This window comes from Esox lucius, chromosome 19 (assembly GCF_011004845.1).
Source record: "Esox lucius isolate fEsoLuc1 chromosome 19, fEsoLuc1.pri, whole genome shotgun sequence".
Lineage (NCBI taxonomy): Eukaryota > Metazoa > Chordata > Actinopteri > Esociformes > Esocidae > Esox > Esox lucius.
This window is the reverse complement of record NC_047587.1, coordinates 7,859,711-7,878,592: the sequence shown is the minus strand read 5'-3', so window position 1 is coordinate 7,878,592 and position 18,882 is coordinate 7,859,711. Positions and strand designations below refer to the sequence as shown.

The window sequence follows — 18,882 nt, the reverse complement described above, 5'->3', positions numbered from 1 at the left end:
GTGTGAACCATTGATTCAAAATCCCTTGTGCTTCCTAACTGGACAGATTGATATCCCTGAAGTTTAATTGACTTGGTGTTACTCTGTGATGATTACTTGTTCCCATAATCTTTTTGAGCTGTGTATTTTGAGGGAAACATTATTTGGGAAAAATATGTATTGTAAATTCTTCTCATTTTCTTTCTGTATGGGAGGACATGTTGAAAGACTCAGCGTGGCATCATTCCCATCAGACTAGGGGCAGGATCTCACCTCCCCATTCAGGACCACCGAGTCCTGGCTGTGGCTGGACGAGGATGGGTAGGAGTACGTGGGTTGAGCTGCCATCGGCTTGATGGTGATGAGTCTGAGTGAGCCTGTGTGGTCCTCGTAGGGGTCTGCTGGGGTGAGAGTACATTGCTAATTAGCACATCACTTGCTAGCAGAGCTATGACTGATACTGCTGTGAGCACTTCAGTCTGTTCCCTGGGTCCTGTGAGTCATTGATTGGCATCATATGGTGGTTGGCTACAGTGGGGTTAATGATGTATTCATCTCTCATCAGCATCAATCATACAGAGCTTTGTAGCTATTGTTCTAGGTTCAGTTTCCAAGTGCTTAGATTCTTTTGCGTATCGCGTAGTCTGGGGGAGAGACTGCATTTATTAAAAATAGATGGGATGCTAGTTGCAGATTTTCAATGCAGATATCTCGCTCTTTTGTGCAGTTTCTTTTCTGATTAATAGGCATTCATAAATTGTAGAACAATATAGTAGGTTGATGTTCACAACAAATTAGTTTTATTTTATAACTATTATTTTCAGCTTTTGCTTCTATTCAGGACAGTTTTTTTTATTCAAATGGTTCTACCTACCAGCATGGACATCAAAATACCGGTCAGACAGGCCAACTATCTATATAATAATAATAATAATATAGATGTTGTTATGCATGACAACAAATGAATAAGCCAAGTAGGCAAATATCATTTGTAATAATGCATGTCTGCACATTATAACACAAAACTAATTTGGTTTAATACCTAACATCAAGGTCCATGTTGGGTGCATGTTAGAGGGACACACTAGGCATGGAGAAGCTGTGTGTCACTGCCTGTCTGTGTTGAGGGACTTGGTGGAGCTTGGTGAGTGCGGTTTGGGGTTGCTGCCATGTTGTGTGGCATAGTGCTCCCATAATTGAACTCCAAGCCTCACATCAAATAATGCAAACAAATTGGTTGTGCTTTAGAGCCCTGGGCGAGGATGCAAAGATAAGTCTATAGTCCTACTGTATGGTGTTCATTTTTTCCCGTTGTGACCATTTTGATTTGGTGTGACTTAATAGAATCTCCATAGCTTCAGTAACAGTAAAGTCATCTTTACACTATCTTTTTTATCACTTGGGTATTATTTCACAAGAATGTTGTAATTTTTTAAAACTCTGTGCTAAATTCCAAACTGATCACACTTGCAGCACAGCTAGTTTTACATTCAAAACGACTGATTGTGCTTTCATTGATTTGTAAGCCTCTTTCAATACAATATTATGGATTCATTGATCATTCCTTTTTTGTGAAATATAATGACTACACATTGGTTACGTTACCAAAACACAGCATAACGCAATCCTCTCAATCCTCTTGGATTAACTTGTCATTGTGACAAGTGAATCCAAGAGCAAACAACACAAGGCAATGACTAGAGAGTGCAAAACCCTTCACAGGTGACTGAAAGTCATCTCCATATTTTTGATCCAATAATCAAGTGTGATCAATGAAGACACCTTCTACAATCATTGATCAAAAATACAAAACTTAATGCGACTGAGGTTTTCCTTCTGATAAAATCTACTAAATACTGTATGGAAGAAATGTCAGTAAATAAATGTTTAGCACACACTACAGAACACTACACAATATGAGTCAATATTGCTAAAGGTATTTGACCATTAGTTCTCATCCACGTCACAATGAATATCTTCATTACTCATGCACCGCAGGAAAAATCTTTCGGCATGCCAAGTCCAAGCCTGACGTTGGTCACCAGTGATGTCATGGAATGCCTTACCCAGGGCTAATCGACACACTCTAGTTATTCAGAACGTAAAGTGAAGGTACATGTTTCTAGTCGCGGTGTCTTTGATAGACTGATAGAGACATTGGACGTCTTTCAGTTATGTTCCTATAAGCAGATGTGCAAGTTGTCAATTATTTTCATTTGCCTAAAAGACCACACCTTTGGCCCCTGCCAGCTAGCTGGCTATCTAACTTCACGTTACACAACACAATGGCTTGCATTCATGATTTGAAGGATACATTTTTACAATTTAAAGTGATCTTAATATTGAAATGTGTTTTAACTTGGGCATTCTCCAGAGTACATTCAAATACGTTTGAATAATGTATTTACTAACAGCATTTGAACCACTCAGATCTACTTTTCCAAAAGGATCTTCCCCAGGCTCTCATGAACAATGTGAGCTGGGCCTGGAAGCTGAGGCTAAAAAAAGGCCAGTGTTGAGTAACCACTGCTGGACAGTTAAAAAAAGAAAGCTTTCTAGATGCTATGGTAACAACTTTATTGCCTCAGTGTTGTATGAAATGGCAGAACATGTCTAAAATAGCTGGACATTAGCTTGACATTGTACATTTTACTATATATGTATTAAGATGACTGTAATGTTTCTAATCTAACCTTGTGCAATGCGATTTTGGGGACATTTTACTCATTTTCCTCAGCATGAAGTTTGAAGGAACTTGATATCGAGAAGTTGTGGAATTGTTCCTTTTTGGAAATACTAACCCTATGTGCCTTACATTCATTGTGCTAATACTAGTTAGTCATTGCTTCTAACATCTAATGTAATGGACACAGATATGGTATGCATATATTTCTCTGCCTCTTGGGATGTAGATAAAGATCCTTAATGCTAAAATCCCAAACTATCCCTTTAGCATTTTATTATCCCACAATGACAACAACTAAACAACAATGGCAGTTTGAATCATGTATAAATATGTATAGCCACTAGACTGTTCAGTGATTCAGTCTGTCAAGTGAATGTCTCAAATTGCCACACTGCATCATGTCTCAGTATGCCTGGGTTGTTATTCATCAGACCTTTCCTCAAATTCCCGCTCACACTACCTGCCTCCTAAAGCTACTGCAGCACGACGACCAAAATACAAATATGCTTGTGTGTGTATATGTCCGTGTGTGTGTGTTTCCGCGGTGTGGGTGTGTGTCCCTACACTGCATACATCCATGCGTTACACTGTGTGTTTCTTTGTTAATGACACCTCGACAGTGTCTAAAGACGGTGTAATGACTTAGCGGTGGTCAGCAGTGCGGACAAGCACAGCCGGTCTCCTCCCTCACCGTTCCTCTTGTGTAGCAGATCCTCCTTGGCGTTCTTGTGTGGCGCAGTCCTCCGTGCCGTCAGACTCTTGCCCGTGTTGAGTTTCCCGGATTCGTTGCTCGTAACCGAGCCGTCCTCGCTTGGCAACCTGCTACGGGTAACCATAGCAACAGAGGCAGGCAGTGGTAAGCTCTGTGCATACAGTATTATCTGAGGTCAATGCCGCTGTCACAGAGCTGCGCAGCCGCTGCTCCAACCTGTGACGGCTGACTGCAGTGCATGACTGGAACACCTCTACAGGTGCCGTCTCCCACGGTGTACAGGTTAAACATCAAGCACAGCAGGCCTAGTGACTAACACACACGTCTGACGTGATGTCAGATAAGACAGCTAAGAGCGGGCACGTGCATCACGTCAGCTCACATCCAAACGGATTCAGATTGGATGTTTCAGATTTCGGGTGTAATGCATTCCAAAATGCAAAGTGGGGTTTGCAAACACATTCATGCTTCTATAATGAGGTGAAATACTACCCCTGTGGTACATAGCCAGACTAAGAAAGGGAGGAAAGAGCATTTTAAGAGGGGAGAGAGAGAGAGAGAGAGAGAGAGAGAGAGAGAGAGAGAGAGAGAGAGAGAGAGAGTGAGAGAGAGAGAGAGAGAGCGAGAAAGTGAGAGCGAGCAAGAGAGAGAGAGCGAGCAAGAGAGAGCGAGAGCGAGCAAGAGAGAGCGAGAGCGAGCAAGAGAGAGAGAGAGAGAGAGAGAGCGAGAGCAAGCAAGAGAGAGAGAGAGCGAGAGAGCAAGAGAGAGAGAGAGAGAGAGCAAGAGAGAGAGAGAGATAGAGAGAGCGAGAGAGAGAGAGCAAGAGAGACAGTGAAAATGTAAGAGAGAAAGAGCACAGTGAGAATGTGTATTCCTGTCAAACCTGAACCCAAAGGTACACTGAATCAAACATGGCCCTGGAAGAATCTCTTTAGGCTTTGTATTTCACTCCCATTTCCATGTCCTTCTGCTCACCATACACCACTGTGTTCACCGCTTGTTTGTTTTCACAATTATCATTCTCAGCACCCTTTCAAAGGCATTTTATTCTTTAATCATCACACCGCAGAGTCCCAGCGTTAGCTAGAAGCAGAGGAGCTGTGTGTCTGTAGCCAAGTGAAGCCTCTCTAATCCCAGTCTGAAGGGGCCCAGGGGTCCAGCCAAAGGGTGACTGGAATAGCAAACACAGCTGTAGCACACCTGGGTTCAGACGCTGTTTGAAATCTTTCCACATACTCAATTGGTGTTTGACTGAGCTTGCCTGGCTTAATGGTTCTATAGCGTGGTCCAACATATGACAAACCGCATTCATTGGACACTCCAGGCGGTCTTACACGAAGCAAAAACTCAAAAAGATTTAATAGATTTCCACTGGTATCTGAACCCGGGTCTACATTGCCGTGCCTTCAAAGCCCACTGTTGATTGAAGTTCGTGTCACACCTCCAGCACGGCTGCTATAAATATAACACTGAAATGGCAACGTGGAGGTAAATTATCCAAAGACAGATGAGATCTGTTTGACAGCCTTAAGACAGTAACTGAGGTTACTTTGGGTTGGCCAAAAAACAAGCCTAATGGTGTGATGGAAAGACTAGAGTCAAGATTAAAGTAGACTAATGGGAAAGAAAGCAAGTGGCCTCGATTTTGTGGCATTGCACATTTTTGTAAAGAAATACTGGGTTTCTATTGCCTTTCCTAACACAGAGACCGCTACAATTGGTGGAATTGGCATCACCCAGGCAACTGTAAGCCAGTCAACATGAGCAGATTTAAGCAGATTCTATGCAATCTGTCCAAGACTGTCATATTTCATGTGAATTATCCTTGACTTAAACGATTGGCAAAAACAAATCTGGCCATTCTTTTTTGCATTTTCATTGACTTAAAGTATTCCCACCAACAAATCGGAAATGTGTTCCAGTAATCTACAGTTAACATGGATTATTCTCAATTCAGATCCTATCATCAGGTTTCCATTTCATTGGGTGTTCTTACCCTTTGTGAATGATGTCAGCAGAAGGAGGTCTTTTGGAAGCGGTCCCATCCTGGTGCACCTTTCGGTCCAGTGACAATGGGGCATCTCTGACTGGAAGCCCCAGAACCAGCGTCTCCTTGGTAACCGTCTCCTCACCTTGTTGATGGCCCATGTGTTTCTTGGCATAGTCAAATCCCTGCACAGGCTGGGACAAAGAGGGTCCATGAAAGCGCTTAGAGTACCTCGCAATATATCACCAAGGAGTGTACAAAGATGACTCTTTGAACTAGATTTTCTCTCAGTCAGTAACGACAGAATGGGATTCTTCCAAATGTTAAACCCAGGGGTTGAATAGCAACTCTGAAGTTGGGATGTACTGAAAGAAATTGAAAATATGATATTTATTTACATTTAAGTTACGATTTTTTTTAGAACTATTTTAGTTTGATGCCATTTCTGGAGAGGTCTTTGTATTTCTACTTGAGTGCGTGTGGGGATGAGGATGGAGGATTGTAACTACACACGGCCTAAATAATTAAAGAGTGTTGCATGGTGCCAGCAAGTGTATCATCCCACATGGTTTCAACACACAGCTAAGTGGGAGAGAAATCGATATATTGTTCCACGCAGAGCATCTTTACCTCGTCCTGAGGTTAGTGATATGACAGTGAGTCTGGGAAGAGGCTGTATATAGACAGACAGCCTGGCATCATGTTGGACATTAACAGTTAGGGGATAATGTTTCTACCGATGAACCTGGAGAGCTGAGTTCAACACAGCTATATTTAACTTGCAAGAGGCTGGCTTCTCTGTCCAATTGGATGCTGTTGACGCAATAAATCGTCTCCCTATATCCTTCCACTGACCAGTTTGATGAAGACATGTTCTTGATCTGAAACCGTCCGCACAAGGCTAGCCTGTGATGTATTTGACATGGATGGATTCTGTGTTTTGACTCGGGCTCATTACTGATGGAGTCAGAGGACTGAGAGGTTTGGAACCCCCCAACCACCACCCACCCACCACAATGTGATGAAACCTCCTGGTAGAACCTCTCTGAAAGATAAATTGGGAAATGATTTTATTTCTGTTCCACAAGCTGTGAAAAGGAAGCAATGTGATGTGTTAATGAAGAAGCATACATGCAGACTGAAGCCATGCCATTGGTTTGCAGCTCTGTTGTCCCATTTCAATGGATAATTACGTGCTGTGAACTAGTGGTTCAGGAAGTCCCATATCCCAACAGTGGGTTTTGCTCTGCTTGGTATTTTTTCTTCATTACCAGAATGTTTGGACATCAACAGATTCCATTCCAACAGACTGCAAATATGTGCAGTGTAGCGTTAGCCAAAAAGCTGAACACAACGCATTTACCACTAATGTCCTTTTGTCATATTGCCACAAGCAACACATAAACCAAATAATTATAAGAACATTTATCTCATTTGCACATGAATGCCCCATCTCTGGATCAGAAAGGAAAAGACAGTTCTCTTCCCGGCAGCACCATGTGAGTTTCTTATTTAGCGATGCTTTGAATAATTAATGTCACATGCAGAACAGCCCAGAGACATGAAATGTTTACAAACAGTTTCACAAATCAACAAAACCTTGAAGCACTGCACTCTCATATCTAAATACACTAATAAATAATCTACTAATAAGCCCTATTTAGAAAGAGAGGTCCCATCCTTCTACCAGTTTTTTACACTAATCGTGTATATTTGACCTTGTCCAACAACATAAGCTGTAGCTAACATCCAGAAATTTACCATATCCAGTACGTGCATGTACGTTCCTCAGGAAGGAGTTATGCTGGAACGATGTACAGAAATAACACAGAAATCAGCCATGATGAATCTGAAAGGGTTAGGGGCGGATCTCCTACATTATCCCTATTAATCTAAATTGCACACTATTTAATCCGGTGACAACATTACTGATCGCTTGGATTCCGCCAGAGAGCCACTGGCTGGTGTGAGATGAGACCGAATCACTACTATGGATTTGAAGGGAACGGGGAAGCACAGAATGGCCCATTGATCGTCGACGCCCTGGTGAGGCCCCTCCCAACATTGATTTCCCCCCCCAGGATCCATCAACGTAGAATGGACGTCCCATCCCAAGCATGGCCACATACATTTACTCACAAATGCCACAGTCAATACCTGGTGATGATAACTGCCCTCCCTCCGATAGGATGTCTAAACAAGAAGACAGTTAAAGGGAACATTTAGCTAAGAATTCACCGTCAGCACTTCAAACCAACTGGACTGTCATTTCGCCCCAGTCACATGCACTGAGCATCCACCTCAATCATGACCACTGGCTACGAGTGAGTGAGCAAACCGAGATAAAATGCCAGTGCTTGGCCAGACGCAACATTTCTCTGAAGTGTACATTAAGATCTTAAGAGATTGGTAGAGCTCACCTTGGAGCGCGTTTTGAAGCTTCTGAATGCGCCGGTCTTGAAGATGATTCTGTTCCTCTTCCACATGATGGCGATGACCATGACGACAACTACCATTACCAGGGCAACAGGCGTCAACACGGCCGTGATCCACAGATTGGCAGGCGGGACCTTAACCACAGCTGTCGGTAACCAGTGAGACAGAATAAATACACTGCCCACACACCACCCATCAAACATGTATTGTTGTTCGCAATTCTTCCATTAGTACTGAGGCGCAGATCGATGTTGTCCATTGTATCCAATCTGTGCCTCTCTAACATAATGGTGGCTGAATCTGGGTGCGGCTGACTGAGTAAGAATGTACTTCTGCGTTTCTGCGATTACTGTCTTAGATGAATAACGTTACGGTTGTCTGGAAGACGTCTAGGAGATAACCTACGATCAGCTTGGACCTGGACAAAGTAACCCAGGGTTAGGGCCATGGTTTGGGAATCCAAGGTGCTCAGGGTCTTTGCTGCTGTTATGCCACTTAAAGGGGCTCCGTTCAGTTGGGTGTAGTAAGTCATTTCTGCGGGGTTCTTCGGCCCAGGGAGTCGACGAATTCCAACCATCTAAACAACACAAGAGCCATACAATAGTAAGATGTATGCTACCCAAACCAAAATCGAGCCATATACGATAATGAGTGTGCTATCTTACGGGACAAACCCTCGAAAATGACATCAATCAGAGGTCAGACTCATGGGATTAATATGAACCAGTGGAATTCCGGTTAGTTGATTACAGATCAAATGTTTAACGTCCATAATGCATCACAGCAGTTGAATCAAAGGTTGTAATTACAGCTGGCCATAAAGCAGGGGGGAGTGTTAAACAGAAGAGATCAACATCCGTTACATGAGCTCTCTCCCCGTCATAAAACCTGATCATCTGTGACTTTACATTCAAAGAAAGAAATGCATGTCAAAACATGAAAGAGGAAATAGAAATTCTGTGACTCTTCATAAAACAGTGACACGCTGGCAAGTGAGCACAAAATGTTTAAGTGGTTTCACTGAACAAGGTAGTTTATCAGTGAGTGAGCGTACAGCCGTGGTCTGTGGTTATATTTGCGTGTAGGTGTGTGTGTGTGTGTGTGTGTGTGTGTGTGTTCGTGCATGCTTGCCAACCCCACCTGGACAGTGTAGCTCCCGACAGTGGTGGCCCTTCTAAAGCGACTCCCCTGGCTCCCCTGACGCCCAGCCACCAAAAACAGCTCAGCTAGCCGTTGCTCCATTAAACTAGCGAAGCTCTGATAATTCCCCTCCAGAGAAGAGCTGTCAACATCCTGAATTACTGCAGAGCAGTGGGACACAGGGAGAGGGCGGGGGGGGGGGGGGGTGAGGGGAACAGGAGAGGAGGTAGATATGTGGGGTAGTGATGGTGGAGGACAGAGAGGTCTTGTTATTCATCCTGTAAGTTTCATTACAGTCAGGCTGATCTCCATGACAGTGGCAGAAAGGTACAGGGGGGAGGCTAAATCCCACTTAAGAGTCCTCTCACAAAAGAGCGCCTCCCTCACACTGAGCCCTGAACCGATGTGATCTTTCAGAAGCAGATGTCAGGAAGCTCTAAATAATGCATCAATACCATTCGAGAGGAAAGAGGAGCTCAAAGATGTTGGAGAAAAAAAACAACATGAGTGCAGAAATTTACACAACAAACAACAGTCAAGCAAAGCACTAAGGGGCTGATTCATGCCTTTTGATTTAAGCATTTCTCAGTATTTGATATTCAGATGTTACCCTGTGTACATGCAAGATTTTAAATAAATGCTCTGTAATTGAACCCCAGGAAACACATCTGCTGGATGGCCTACCAGTTTGATCAGCAAGTTTTTCAACGTACTTTTTCGGACGGAATGCTCTTATCTCCTATGGAGAAACACGTCTTCAACATGTGTTTTTGTCAAAATGCAGTTCCCCCCACGGGGCCTGTGTCCAGGAGCACGACAGGGATATCCAGGGTGGAAAGTGTGTGGAAATCACTGTAGGGGTGCACGATCTGACACTGGTACTGAAGATTTGTCCAATTCTGGCTAAAAACGCGGGATTGGGAATCAGCGACAGCTACTCTATGTGCTGTAAACACATCAACTGTTGACGACAGGCAGATGGCAAACATGCAGGCTAGGCCTAGTTCACTCAACAACCACCACAAAAATGTCTACAATCTGGAATTACTTTTTAGTTTGGCTAGGTTAGATAAAGTCAGTCAACCAATGCCAAGCTTACAGAGAATACATTTACCCGTTATCTCTTAAAGTGCCTGAAGTTAATCTAGTGCCACTGATCAAGTTGTGATTGGAAGACAACTAGGTGGACATGCCAATTTACACAGAATCTTATGATTTGAACCAAACAACGAAAGGAAAATTGTCATTTTGTGACATCGTTTTCGCTACAGTGATCTGTCCAGTATGCCAGCACTTTCCCATTCTGCATTGCTACAGTATTTTCACAAATACCCTAATCTACCAACAAGAAGAGGGAGGTGTGAACACACTACAGCCCCCTTTAGAAACTGTAAAAATGTCCTGCGCCGAGAACAGTTCAACACTGAATCCAGCAAAATTGAGTTTTCAACCACCACACAACAATTCTCACCATCACCACTGGACAGCATGTCTAGTGGAATAAGGAGACAGGGCCTCTCAGTGCTACACTGCACAATCACTGTTCCACTGTAGAGCTTAGGGGAATTCTTGACATCTTCTCACATCCACCACTCTCGCCAGTGCACAACTCTTGCTGGAGACTTTCTTCATTGTGCACACAGATTTGCATGACTCTTTGTGAATGTGTGAACCGGGTGACAAGTGACACCCGCTAAGCCAAGCCATCTCTGGGGGAGGGGGGGGGGGGCACCACCGTGAACGTGTCAGAGGAGGGGAGGGGAACCTAAGCTGTTGTGTACCTCACTACACTCCGTTAGTTTTGGAGTCGAGCGGACCATCCCAGCTGTGTCCCCCCACCTCCTAACTTTCTCCTTCTCCCCAAGCCCCTTGACCAAATCGGCAAACCAGTTAATCCAACTGGCTACATCACTGTCGCTCTGATACCTGCTACGGGGTCAACTAGGCCATCACTGTTGCCGCCATACATACGATGAAGTCTGCCGCGGCGCAAAACCTCCACCACGGCGAAGGTTTGCAGGAGGAGGCGGCAGAACGTTCCGCGTAGAAACATTATTGGCCGGTGGGCAGGGAGCTTCAACCTTGTTGCTAGGTTTGTTAGCTTGCCTCTCATAACCCACCTTCTCCATACCATTCAGCTATAAGGATTACGCCTCTCCGCTAGTTAAGCAAAGTGTGGCAGCACCCAGGTAGCTCTCAGCTTGTCCATTAAATCAGCAAATTACAGAACGTAGACCATTTGCCTGATAAAAAGACAGCTGAAACTGGACTACTTTTCGTTTAATGTAACAGTAATTTTAAGGCAGGGAAATTGTCACCATGACAACAACGCTCGGCAGAGATATACAAAATATGGACAGTTAAGCTGATGCTGAAAAACAAGTAGCGGTGAGGGCAGAGCTTTAAGTCCTTTTGGCTTTGGTAGGCATGACTGAATCATTAGTTTAGGTTGACAATACTTGTTTTGTGTTGTACTACGGTGAATGACTGACTGACTGACTGACTGACTGATAGAATGACTGACCCGGAGCTGACTACTGCCTATGCCCTCCCATACAATGTCTATCAAAAATCTCTGTGTTCGGAGAGACTTGATTAATTCTGAGAATTGGCACATTGTTCTTCCATGATCCATGACAATGTTTGAAGATTAGTGTATATTATAAAAATAGGACCAACTGTATGCAATACCCTGGCCTTTTCCCTGCACTCAGAACTGGGTGATAACGCTGCCAAATACTGAACCATGCATAACGTTCAAACTGTTACGGCTGTACTCCACCCATTTGGCTTGCTTATCACGGCCTGTTAAAAGGCCATACAATTATTAAAATGATGCACAATGACACAGAATGGTATACTTCACTGTCGGAAATGGGCCGAAATGCCTGTTATGCTTTTCAGCACTCACCTCCAGCAATCCTAAATTACATTTACCATATTTTAATCCCAAACTTTATATATTGAAATTGTAATTAAGGCCCCGCCTGATTGCAGCAACCCTCAGCGGACTTGAGACAGTTGATGTCGAGATGTGTGTCTTTTGAAGCTGGTTCTTTTCAGGGAGTCTACACTTCTGTCCTGGCGCGTCTGAAGGAGCACACTCCACGGCCTTCCCCCTCAACTGAGGTCACAGACACCCAAACCACTAGAAGGAGCTGCAAGATTGCGACGAGTCCAGGCCAGGCAAACGTATTAGATTACCAGGACGATGCTGACCAGTTGCACTGCCCTCTGATGTACCCCTGGAAATATATGCTTTCCTACTAGGAAACAACAGGTTCACCCAACCACATTCAGGGGGTGTAAAGGTGATGGCATTATGAGGGACTTAAGAAAATGTCCGAATACGGCGTTACCGTGAATGCACCCAATGCCACCCCTCCGTTTCCATGTTCACCACGCTCAAGTTCAAGGTCAGAATATGCTTTGAGATAAAAGTACATAAAAAAGGGAACAATGTTTAATCCCCCCCCCCCCCCACTAACAAACTAAAAGTTGGTAAAAATCAATAGTTGTAATTACCTGTGATGACCCAGTACTGCTTGGTGGCAGCAGAGGTATTCAGATTGTGGTACTCCAGCGCTGTGGAGAGGGCAAGGAAGGAGAGAGAGAAGAAAGAAAAAGAAAAAACAAATAGAGAAAGAGAAAGGAGAAATAACAAATTGAGAGAAAAAGAGAGAGAAGGATAAAGAACCAATGGAGAGAGAAAGGGAGAGAAAGTTAAGAGCGGGTGAGAAATGGGGAGAGTGAGGTTACAGAGACGAGAGCTGCTTAACGTCGAACATGCCTGATAAATGCCACCTGTCTCATAATGCAGCTGGCTGGAGGCCATGTTGCCTCTGACTTTGCAGTGGCACCTTATTCCTCCTAACACTCCGTTCTACACTCTGCTGAAACTGGAAAGGTATAGAATATTCCACTGGGAACAGTTCATTTTGCCAGTGAGAGGTGAAATCCTGATGTAGAGCATAAATATAAATAGAACGCTATCTGATCCCTTCACGCTAAAATTACCATTCTGTGAATAAACACGGAGAAGGTGATTCAAAGGGCGAGGCTCCTACTGTCTTAAGAAAAAAACATGGGATTACAGTAAATGGATGCCACCAAAAACGTCTCGTGATCACTCCTGGAATCCGCACAGGAATATACACTACAGTTCATGGACAAAAGCTATGGGGATAATGACATATAACAATTAACAAAAACAGAAAGACAACACCACCAGTCAGGTAAAATATGTTACTCACACCATCCCATGAGGCCGTGGGGCAACTTACGCTCAGCGATGACAAGCGGTGGGTAGAAGAGGAAGTAGCCCACCATCTCTGCGGTCAGCTGATTGAGAAGCCCACTGGAGACCGTTCCATTCAGGACAGCATCCTGGTTTTGGACCACATAGACCAGAGATACAGCAGGGGAGCCTGTCGCCTGGAACGTGCCCTGGATCTTTGACAATAACACGCAAGGATATTACTGCGCCACATCGTACATGTCGAAGTAACTACAAAGTCTTGTAATCAGGTGTGTTTATCGTGTGATTGAACATGACACCAAGTCATAAGAAAAAACTACCTCAACGGAAAGCCTGCCGTAAGATTCCAGCACTTTGTCCTGAGCGTCCTCAAAGGCATTCTCCAAACGCTGCTCCATCATTTGAACGAAACTGCACGAGTAGATGTTGTCCGCTGGGCCTACAAACCTGAGAACTGAAGGAAAGAAAACACAGAGCAACCATCAATCCACATATCAGTACGGTACACTCAGTTATGGCACATCAAAAGCGAACATTTTCTACAATTACAGTGATACCACCCATCTTTCCTCTACCGACAGACATGAGTTGTTCAGGGGCTGTATGAACTCCCCCAATAACTAGGTTGGCTTTCTTCTATTGAAGTTCTGTTTCTAATGGACCTCACCGGTTTTGAGCTGCAGATGGACACTAAGGCTGGGGGCCCAGTGGGCCACAGGGACCAGAACAGCCTTCACCAGAGGACTGTGCTGGCGGATGTCTGCCAGGACTTTGTCGAAGCCATAGGCATTTACCGTCTCCACCACCACAGATGCTATGTAAACCGTTTTCCCACTGGTTACATAGTACCCAAGGGTCACATTGTGAGGGCTGCAGAGGTCACGTTCAACCTGTGAAGAGAAATAATGTTGTTTACATTGTGACGGCCATGGCCAACACCCAACACAACACAGCAGTGGGTCAGCAGTTGTCTCTACCAGTATGTGTTAGATAGCCCCAACTGTACAGCTGGTCTTTCTGTTGTCTCTTGCTGATTAGCACCAGGCTTAGAAGTAAAACATGAGTATTGCCCATTTATTAACCTGCTAGTCATCTTAACGTTGATGCAAAAAAGGTCATTTACAGTCATCTTCAAGCGAACTGCCACACCTCAGTCTGACTCATCTCTAGGTTTCTTTCTAGGTTGGGGTCATACTGGGGAGTTTTTCCTAGACACTGTGCAATCATTCTTGTTGTTTGCTCTTTTGCGGTTTCAGGGTGGGTATCTGCGAAAGTACTTTGTGACAACGGACAATTTAAAAAGGGGCTTAATAAAACACATTTGGTTGATTGACTGATACTGATGTTGAGAGGAGATGAGGCCTAGGATACAACGCAACGCTGACAGACAGGCGGACAGAGAAACAGACAGGCGGACAGAGAAACAGACAGGCCTACAGAGAAACAGACAGGCGTACAGAGACCGCACTGACTGACAGCACAGTCAGAAAATCTATGGACTTAAACTGAGTCAGACATCAAAGAGAGAGAGAGGGAGAAAGAGAGACCAAAACATTAATAGGTGTGACTGAGGAGTGAAAGACACAAAGAAACACAGTGGGAGAATAACAGAGCAGAATAATAGACATTTTTGGAGAGGAAACACTGGTAACAATGGGTTTTACTAATTCAGCTGATAGGGTCCAGAAGAGCCATTATCTTCACATTCTCTATAACGCAACTCTTATTCACAATACAAGAGGCCATTTATCATCAAATGGAAATCCTTTCACTATTGGTCACTTCAGTTTACTCAGCCATCCCAGTGAGAGTTTGGGGGAACCAGGGCAAGTAAATACACTACTGTGGCTCCAGGAGTGGCCATCCAGAAGTGGTGAACCACACTGTGATGCTCTGATTGGCCAGATACAGTAACCAACATGCTGACTCAACAGATGGGAGAGGACAGATGCAACATTTAAGGATTTTGACACACACTACATTTGATGTAGTTTCCACTCAATGGCCAGTTTATCCAACTGGTACCAGGACAGACCTTTTGCCTCCGGACTAGTTTGAATGGGGCCTGGATTCTACAAGCTGTGGTAAATATTCTTCAGGAGTGTCGGTTCCTGTTGAAGCAATGGCATCAGACTGTTCCTTCAAAATGGACAGCAGTACATTCGTGCCGCGAACAGCCAGGTCCATCTCCTCCCAAACATCTTTGCATTGAGGTTTATGTACTGTGCAGGCCCATCGGGATTCATCGGACCTGACAATGTTTTTTAACTGGATGCTCACTGGAGCCGTTTTCACTACTTTCTAGTTGTTAGGAGTGGAAGTCTGTGTGGCGGTCTGCTGCAACACCCCATCTGTCAGGAGGACTGGCAAGTTGTGCGTTCCAAAATGCCCTTCTGGGCCCAGTGGTCGAAGTTATCGCCTCACAGTACAGCTGGGTCACTGCGATCAGGTGGTAGAATCCTGGTCCCGGCATACCCACAGTACACAGACATCCAGCAGAGACCAGGGCAAAATTGTCTCAGTGCCATCCGGGGTTGATGGGTGGATGTTGGACAGCCCTGCCCGGTTTTGTCATGCTCTAGCGACTCCTTGTGGTAGGTAGGGTGCCTGCAAGCTTAATCATGGTTTATGGCTGGCGAATGGGTTTGCTGTGTGCCAGCATACAGTATATTTCCTGGTTGACTGGGCGGTGCCATAAAAAGCATACCGGCTTGGCGAGATGTGATTGGAGGACACGTCTTAAACGTTGACAATCCCACATATTCTGTGGAGTTGTTGCAAGGGGGCCATAATTGTGAATTAGACATAAAATTAAAAGGGAAGAAAAAAAGGTCCTCTATTGTGCTGAAACAGTAATCTCCTTTGTATAGCCCGGCTGTTAGCTTGCATGATTTTTCTACTCTCCTGTGACCTCATCAACAAGCTGTTTTTAGCCACAAGACCAAAGCTGACAGGATGTTTTTTGTTTGTAGCCTCAATCTGAGTACAGCCTTAACACTGTTGTGAATGAAAAGCTGCAGTTTCAGAGATACTTGAACCAGTTTGCCTCAATGCCTGTCTGCCTCTTTCACATAGAAAGACATGATAGACTGTCTGTAGGAGTGATCCATTTGCATCACCCTAATAAACTGGCCACAGAGTATTTTTTATTCTCGGGAGAAAAAGAGCATCCTAATACAGACAGAAGAGTACAGAAGAACGCTGACCTGGACATAAACACTGGTGTCATTGAAGGCCCTCTGTAAAGCATGGGTGAGCCCTTTAGACAGATTCTCCCTCACGATGATGTCAAGCCTGTTCCTCCACAACTGCATGGACAAAACTGAGGAGAAAACACACAGATGTGAGATGCCGTAACGATACCTGTGACAAGGAACAACATAGTGCATGTTACTGTTCAGACGGAGCGTTGAACAGAGAAATCACACCTGTTTTCACCCAAGTCTTCTCAGTGATGTTACATGGTAAACGGTCCTCTTCAGCACTGGTGGGAGGAGTTTCAGTTGTGGTCACTCGCGAGGTGGCGAGCGCAATTTTGGTGCTCGTGGTGTGGACGGTCAAAGTTGTGGGCAGCATGGCGGTAGTAGTCGTCGTCGTGCTGGGAGTGGTCGTGGTCGTGGCGGGTGGTTCAGCGGTGGTTATCAGGACCGTGGTCTCTCGGAGGGCGGTTACCCCCACCGTGGTCGCAGTGGTCCACGTCGTGGTTGCAACGCCCTCTGTGGTCGGAGCCATCGCGGTTTGGGGTGTCACAGTTGTGCTGGTCACATTCAGGGGTGTTACCGTCGTGGTGGTGACAGTTGTGAGCTGTAGACTTTCGTTGGTCACAGTGTCTGGTGTTGGCTTGGTGTGTGCAGCCGAGGTGGACGCTGAAGTGCTGTTAGCGTTAGCCCTTGCCGGTGTAGTAGCGTTCAGCGCGCGGGTAGAGAACGGACTGGTCACATTCTCCAGGGGGGCGGCGTCGCTCTCGCCCAGCGTGGCCAGGGAGGACACCCCCGGGACTGTGGGCAAATCCGGGTTCGCCGGCAAACCGCCGACCGCCTCCTCTGCAATGGAAGCACAAACCAGTTTGTGTAACATCACAACGGGGTCATGTCAAGTGACTCACATCAGCTGAATATTGTCACACGTGGATGATGTCACATACTGCGAGGATGATGTCAGAGCGTGAGAGGCTGCAGGCACCGGAGAGGTACGTGATGGAGGGGATGGGGCAGGGTGATATGGAACTGAGCTGCGTCAAAATAAAATGGAATGACGGCAATGATAAAGATGACGAAAAAGGAGCCAAAGACTCTCTCGTCCGTAGACACCCACTGCTGTCACAAGCCACTGTACATACACACACATCGCTCTAGGGGGATCGTCTTTTAGAACTCAGGTCCTACCAGAGCTGATGTTTGAGCTGCTGCTGGCTACAGGGGATAGAGATAAAGGGTCTGTTGTTCCTGTGGTTTGATTGTCACTGCTGAATGCTGAGGTGGCATTAGCCGTCACCGACAGTTGCCCAGGAGCCTGGGGCTGCTGGTCAGTGCTACCCTGGAGGGTCAGCACAGAGGAGGACCACGGCTGCTCCCTCATGCCCTCTGCTGTTGCCTCTGCTGGGGCTGTTGCGCCCGTGGGCATGGCTGGGAGGGCCCGGGGCCTGTCCTCCACTGGCGTGGCCCTGACAGGGAGGTTGGAGGGCGTGGCCCTGATAGAGAGGTTGGAGGGAGTGGCCCTGACAGAGAGGTTGGAGGGCGTGGCCCTGACGGAGAGGTTGGAGGGCGTGGCCGGATACTGTAGCAGAGCCGCATGCCCCGATGATTTGTTGTAGCGCCCTTCATCTGGAAAACAAGGAGAAAGACGGACCTTAACAAGGATGGGAGTAGACCTTAACAAGGATGGGAGTAGACCTTAACAAGGATGGGAGTAGACCTTAACAAGGATGGGAGTAGACCTTAACAAGGATGGGAGTAGACCTTAACAAGGATGGGAGTAGACCTTAACAAGGATGGGAGTAGACCTTAACAAGGATGGGAGTAGACCTTAACAAGGATGGGAGTAGACCTTAACAAGGATGGGAGTAGACCTTAACAAGGATGGGAGTAGACCTTAACAAGGATGGGAGTAGACCTTAACAAGGATGGGAGTAGACCTTAACAACGGAAGGAACACATTCATACTCCGTTTGACTCATCAATCCTACAAGGCCCTATGATGACACCCTGACTGTTTCCCCATGTTTCTCACCATTAACGGCTATTTCCAGAACTAAATCTTCAAAATAGGAAATCATGTTCTTTAAAATGCCGCCTGACTATGCCCTCCCATTGCAATATGAGCTGTGCGGGAGGAAACTGACTTCCCACCATGTGAGGACACAAAACCTCTTAGTCATCTAGGAGCAGCATTAGGAAGCTGTGTGACAGAGGAATAATTATTTTAAGTAGGTCACTTACGTTTTGTTCAGGACAAGCGTAGGGAATTAATTCAGATGTTCCCAAGTACATATCTTGGGGCAAACATAAGCAGCTGCTGCGATTTAAAAACACACAGTATAATCTCAACCTACAAGAAAAAGCTACTACATTAAATCTGATATGGTGGTGATATTTTCAAGGTATTTTTCCTCATGTACAGTAAAGTACAAGAAAACAATGAGTAACAGGCTCCAGGCACACTGTATTGCCTTCTGTAAGATAACC

General features: G+C 45.3%; 1 protein-coding gene across 6 annotated transcripts in view; it reads right to left on the bottom strand.

Annotated features, from left to right (window-relative positions):
* Positions 1 to 18,882, bottom strand: part of kiaa1549la (KIAA1549-like a) — a 37,364-nt gene that overhangs the window by 10,187 nt on the left and 8,295 nt on the right. For 3 of the 6 annotated variants that reach the window (XM_010904077.3, XM_020040590.2, XM_010904078.3), the window contains exons 2-15: positions 17,584 to 18,021; positions 16,627 to 17,241; positions 16,405 to 16,520; positions 13,866 to 14,088; positions 13,519 to 13,652; positions 13,224 to 13,392; positions 12,466 to 12,525; positions 8,941 to 9,101; positions 8,206 to 8,377; positions 7,785 to 7,945; positions 7,522 to 7,557; positions 5,374 to 5,558; positions 3,357 to 3,487; positions 253 to 380 (exon numbers count right to left, since the gene is read on the bottom strand). In XM_010904077.3, coding sequence (XP_010902379.2) covers positions 253 to 380; positions 3,357 to 3,487; positions 5,374 to 5,558; positions 7,522 to 7,557; positions 7,785 to 7,945; positions 8,206 to 8,377; positions 8,941 to 9,101; positions 12,466 to 12,525; positions 13,224 to 13,392; positions 13,519 to 13,652; positions 13,866 to 14,088; positions 16,405 to 16,520; positions 16,627 to 17,241; positions 17,584 to 18,021 — 2,729 coding nt within the window. The remainder of the gene's footprint in view (positions 1 to 252; positions 381 to 3,356; positions 3,488 to 5,373; positions 5,559 to 7,521; positions 7,558 to 7,784; positions 7,946 to 8,205; positions 8,378 to 8,940; positions 9,102 to 12,465; positions 12,526 to 13,223; positions 13,393 to 13,518; positions 13,653 to 13,865; positions 14,089 to 16,404; positions 16,521 to 16,626; positions 17,242 to 17,583; positions 18,022 to 18,882) is intronic. The other 3 variants (XM_020040588.2, XM_020040589.2, XM_020040591.2) reach the window with 3 other exon arrangements.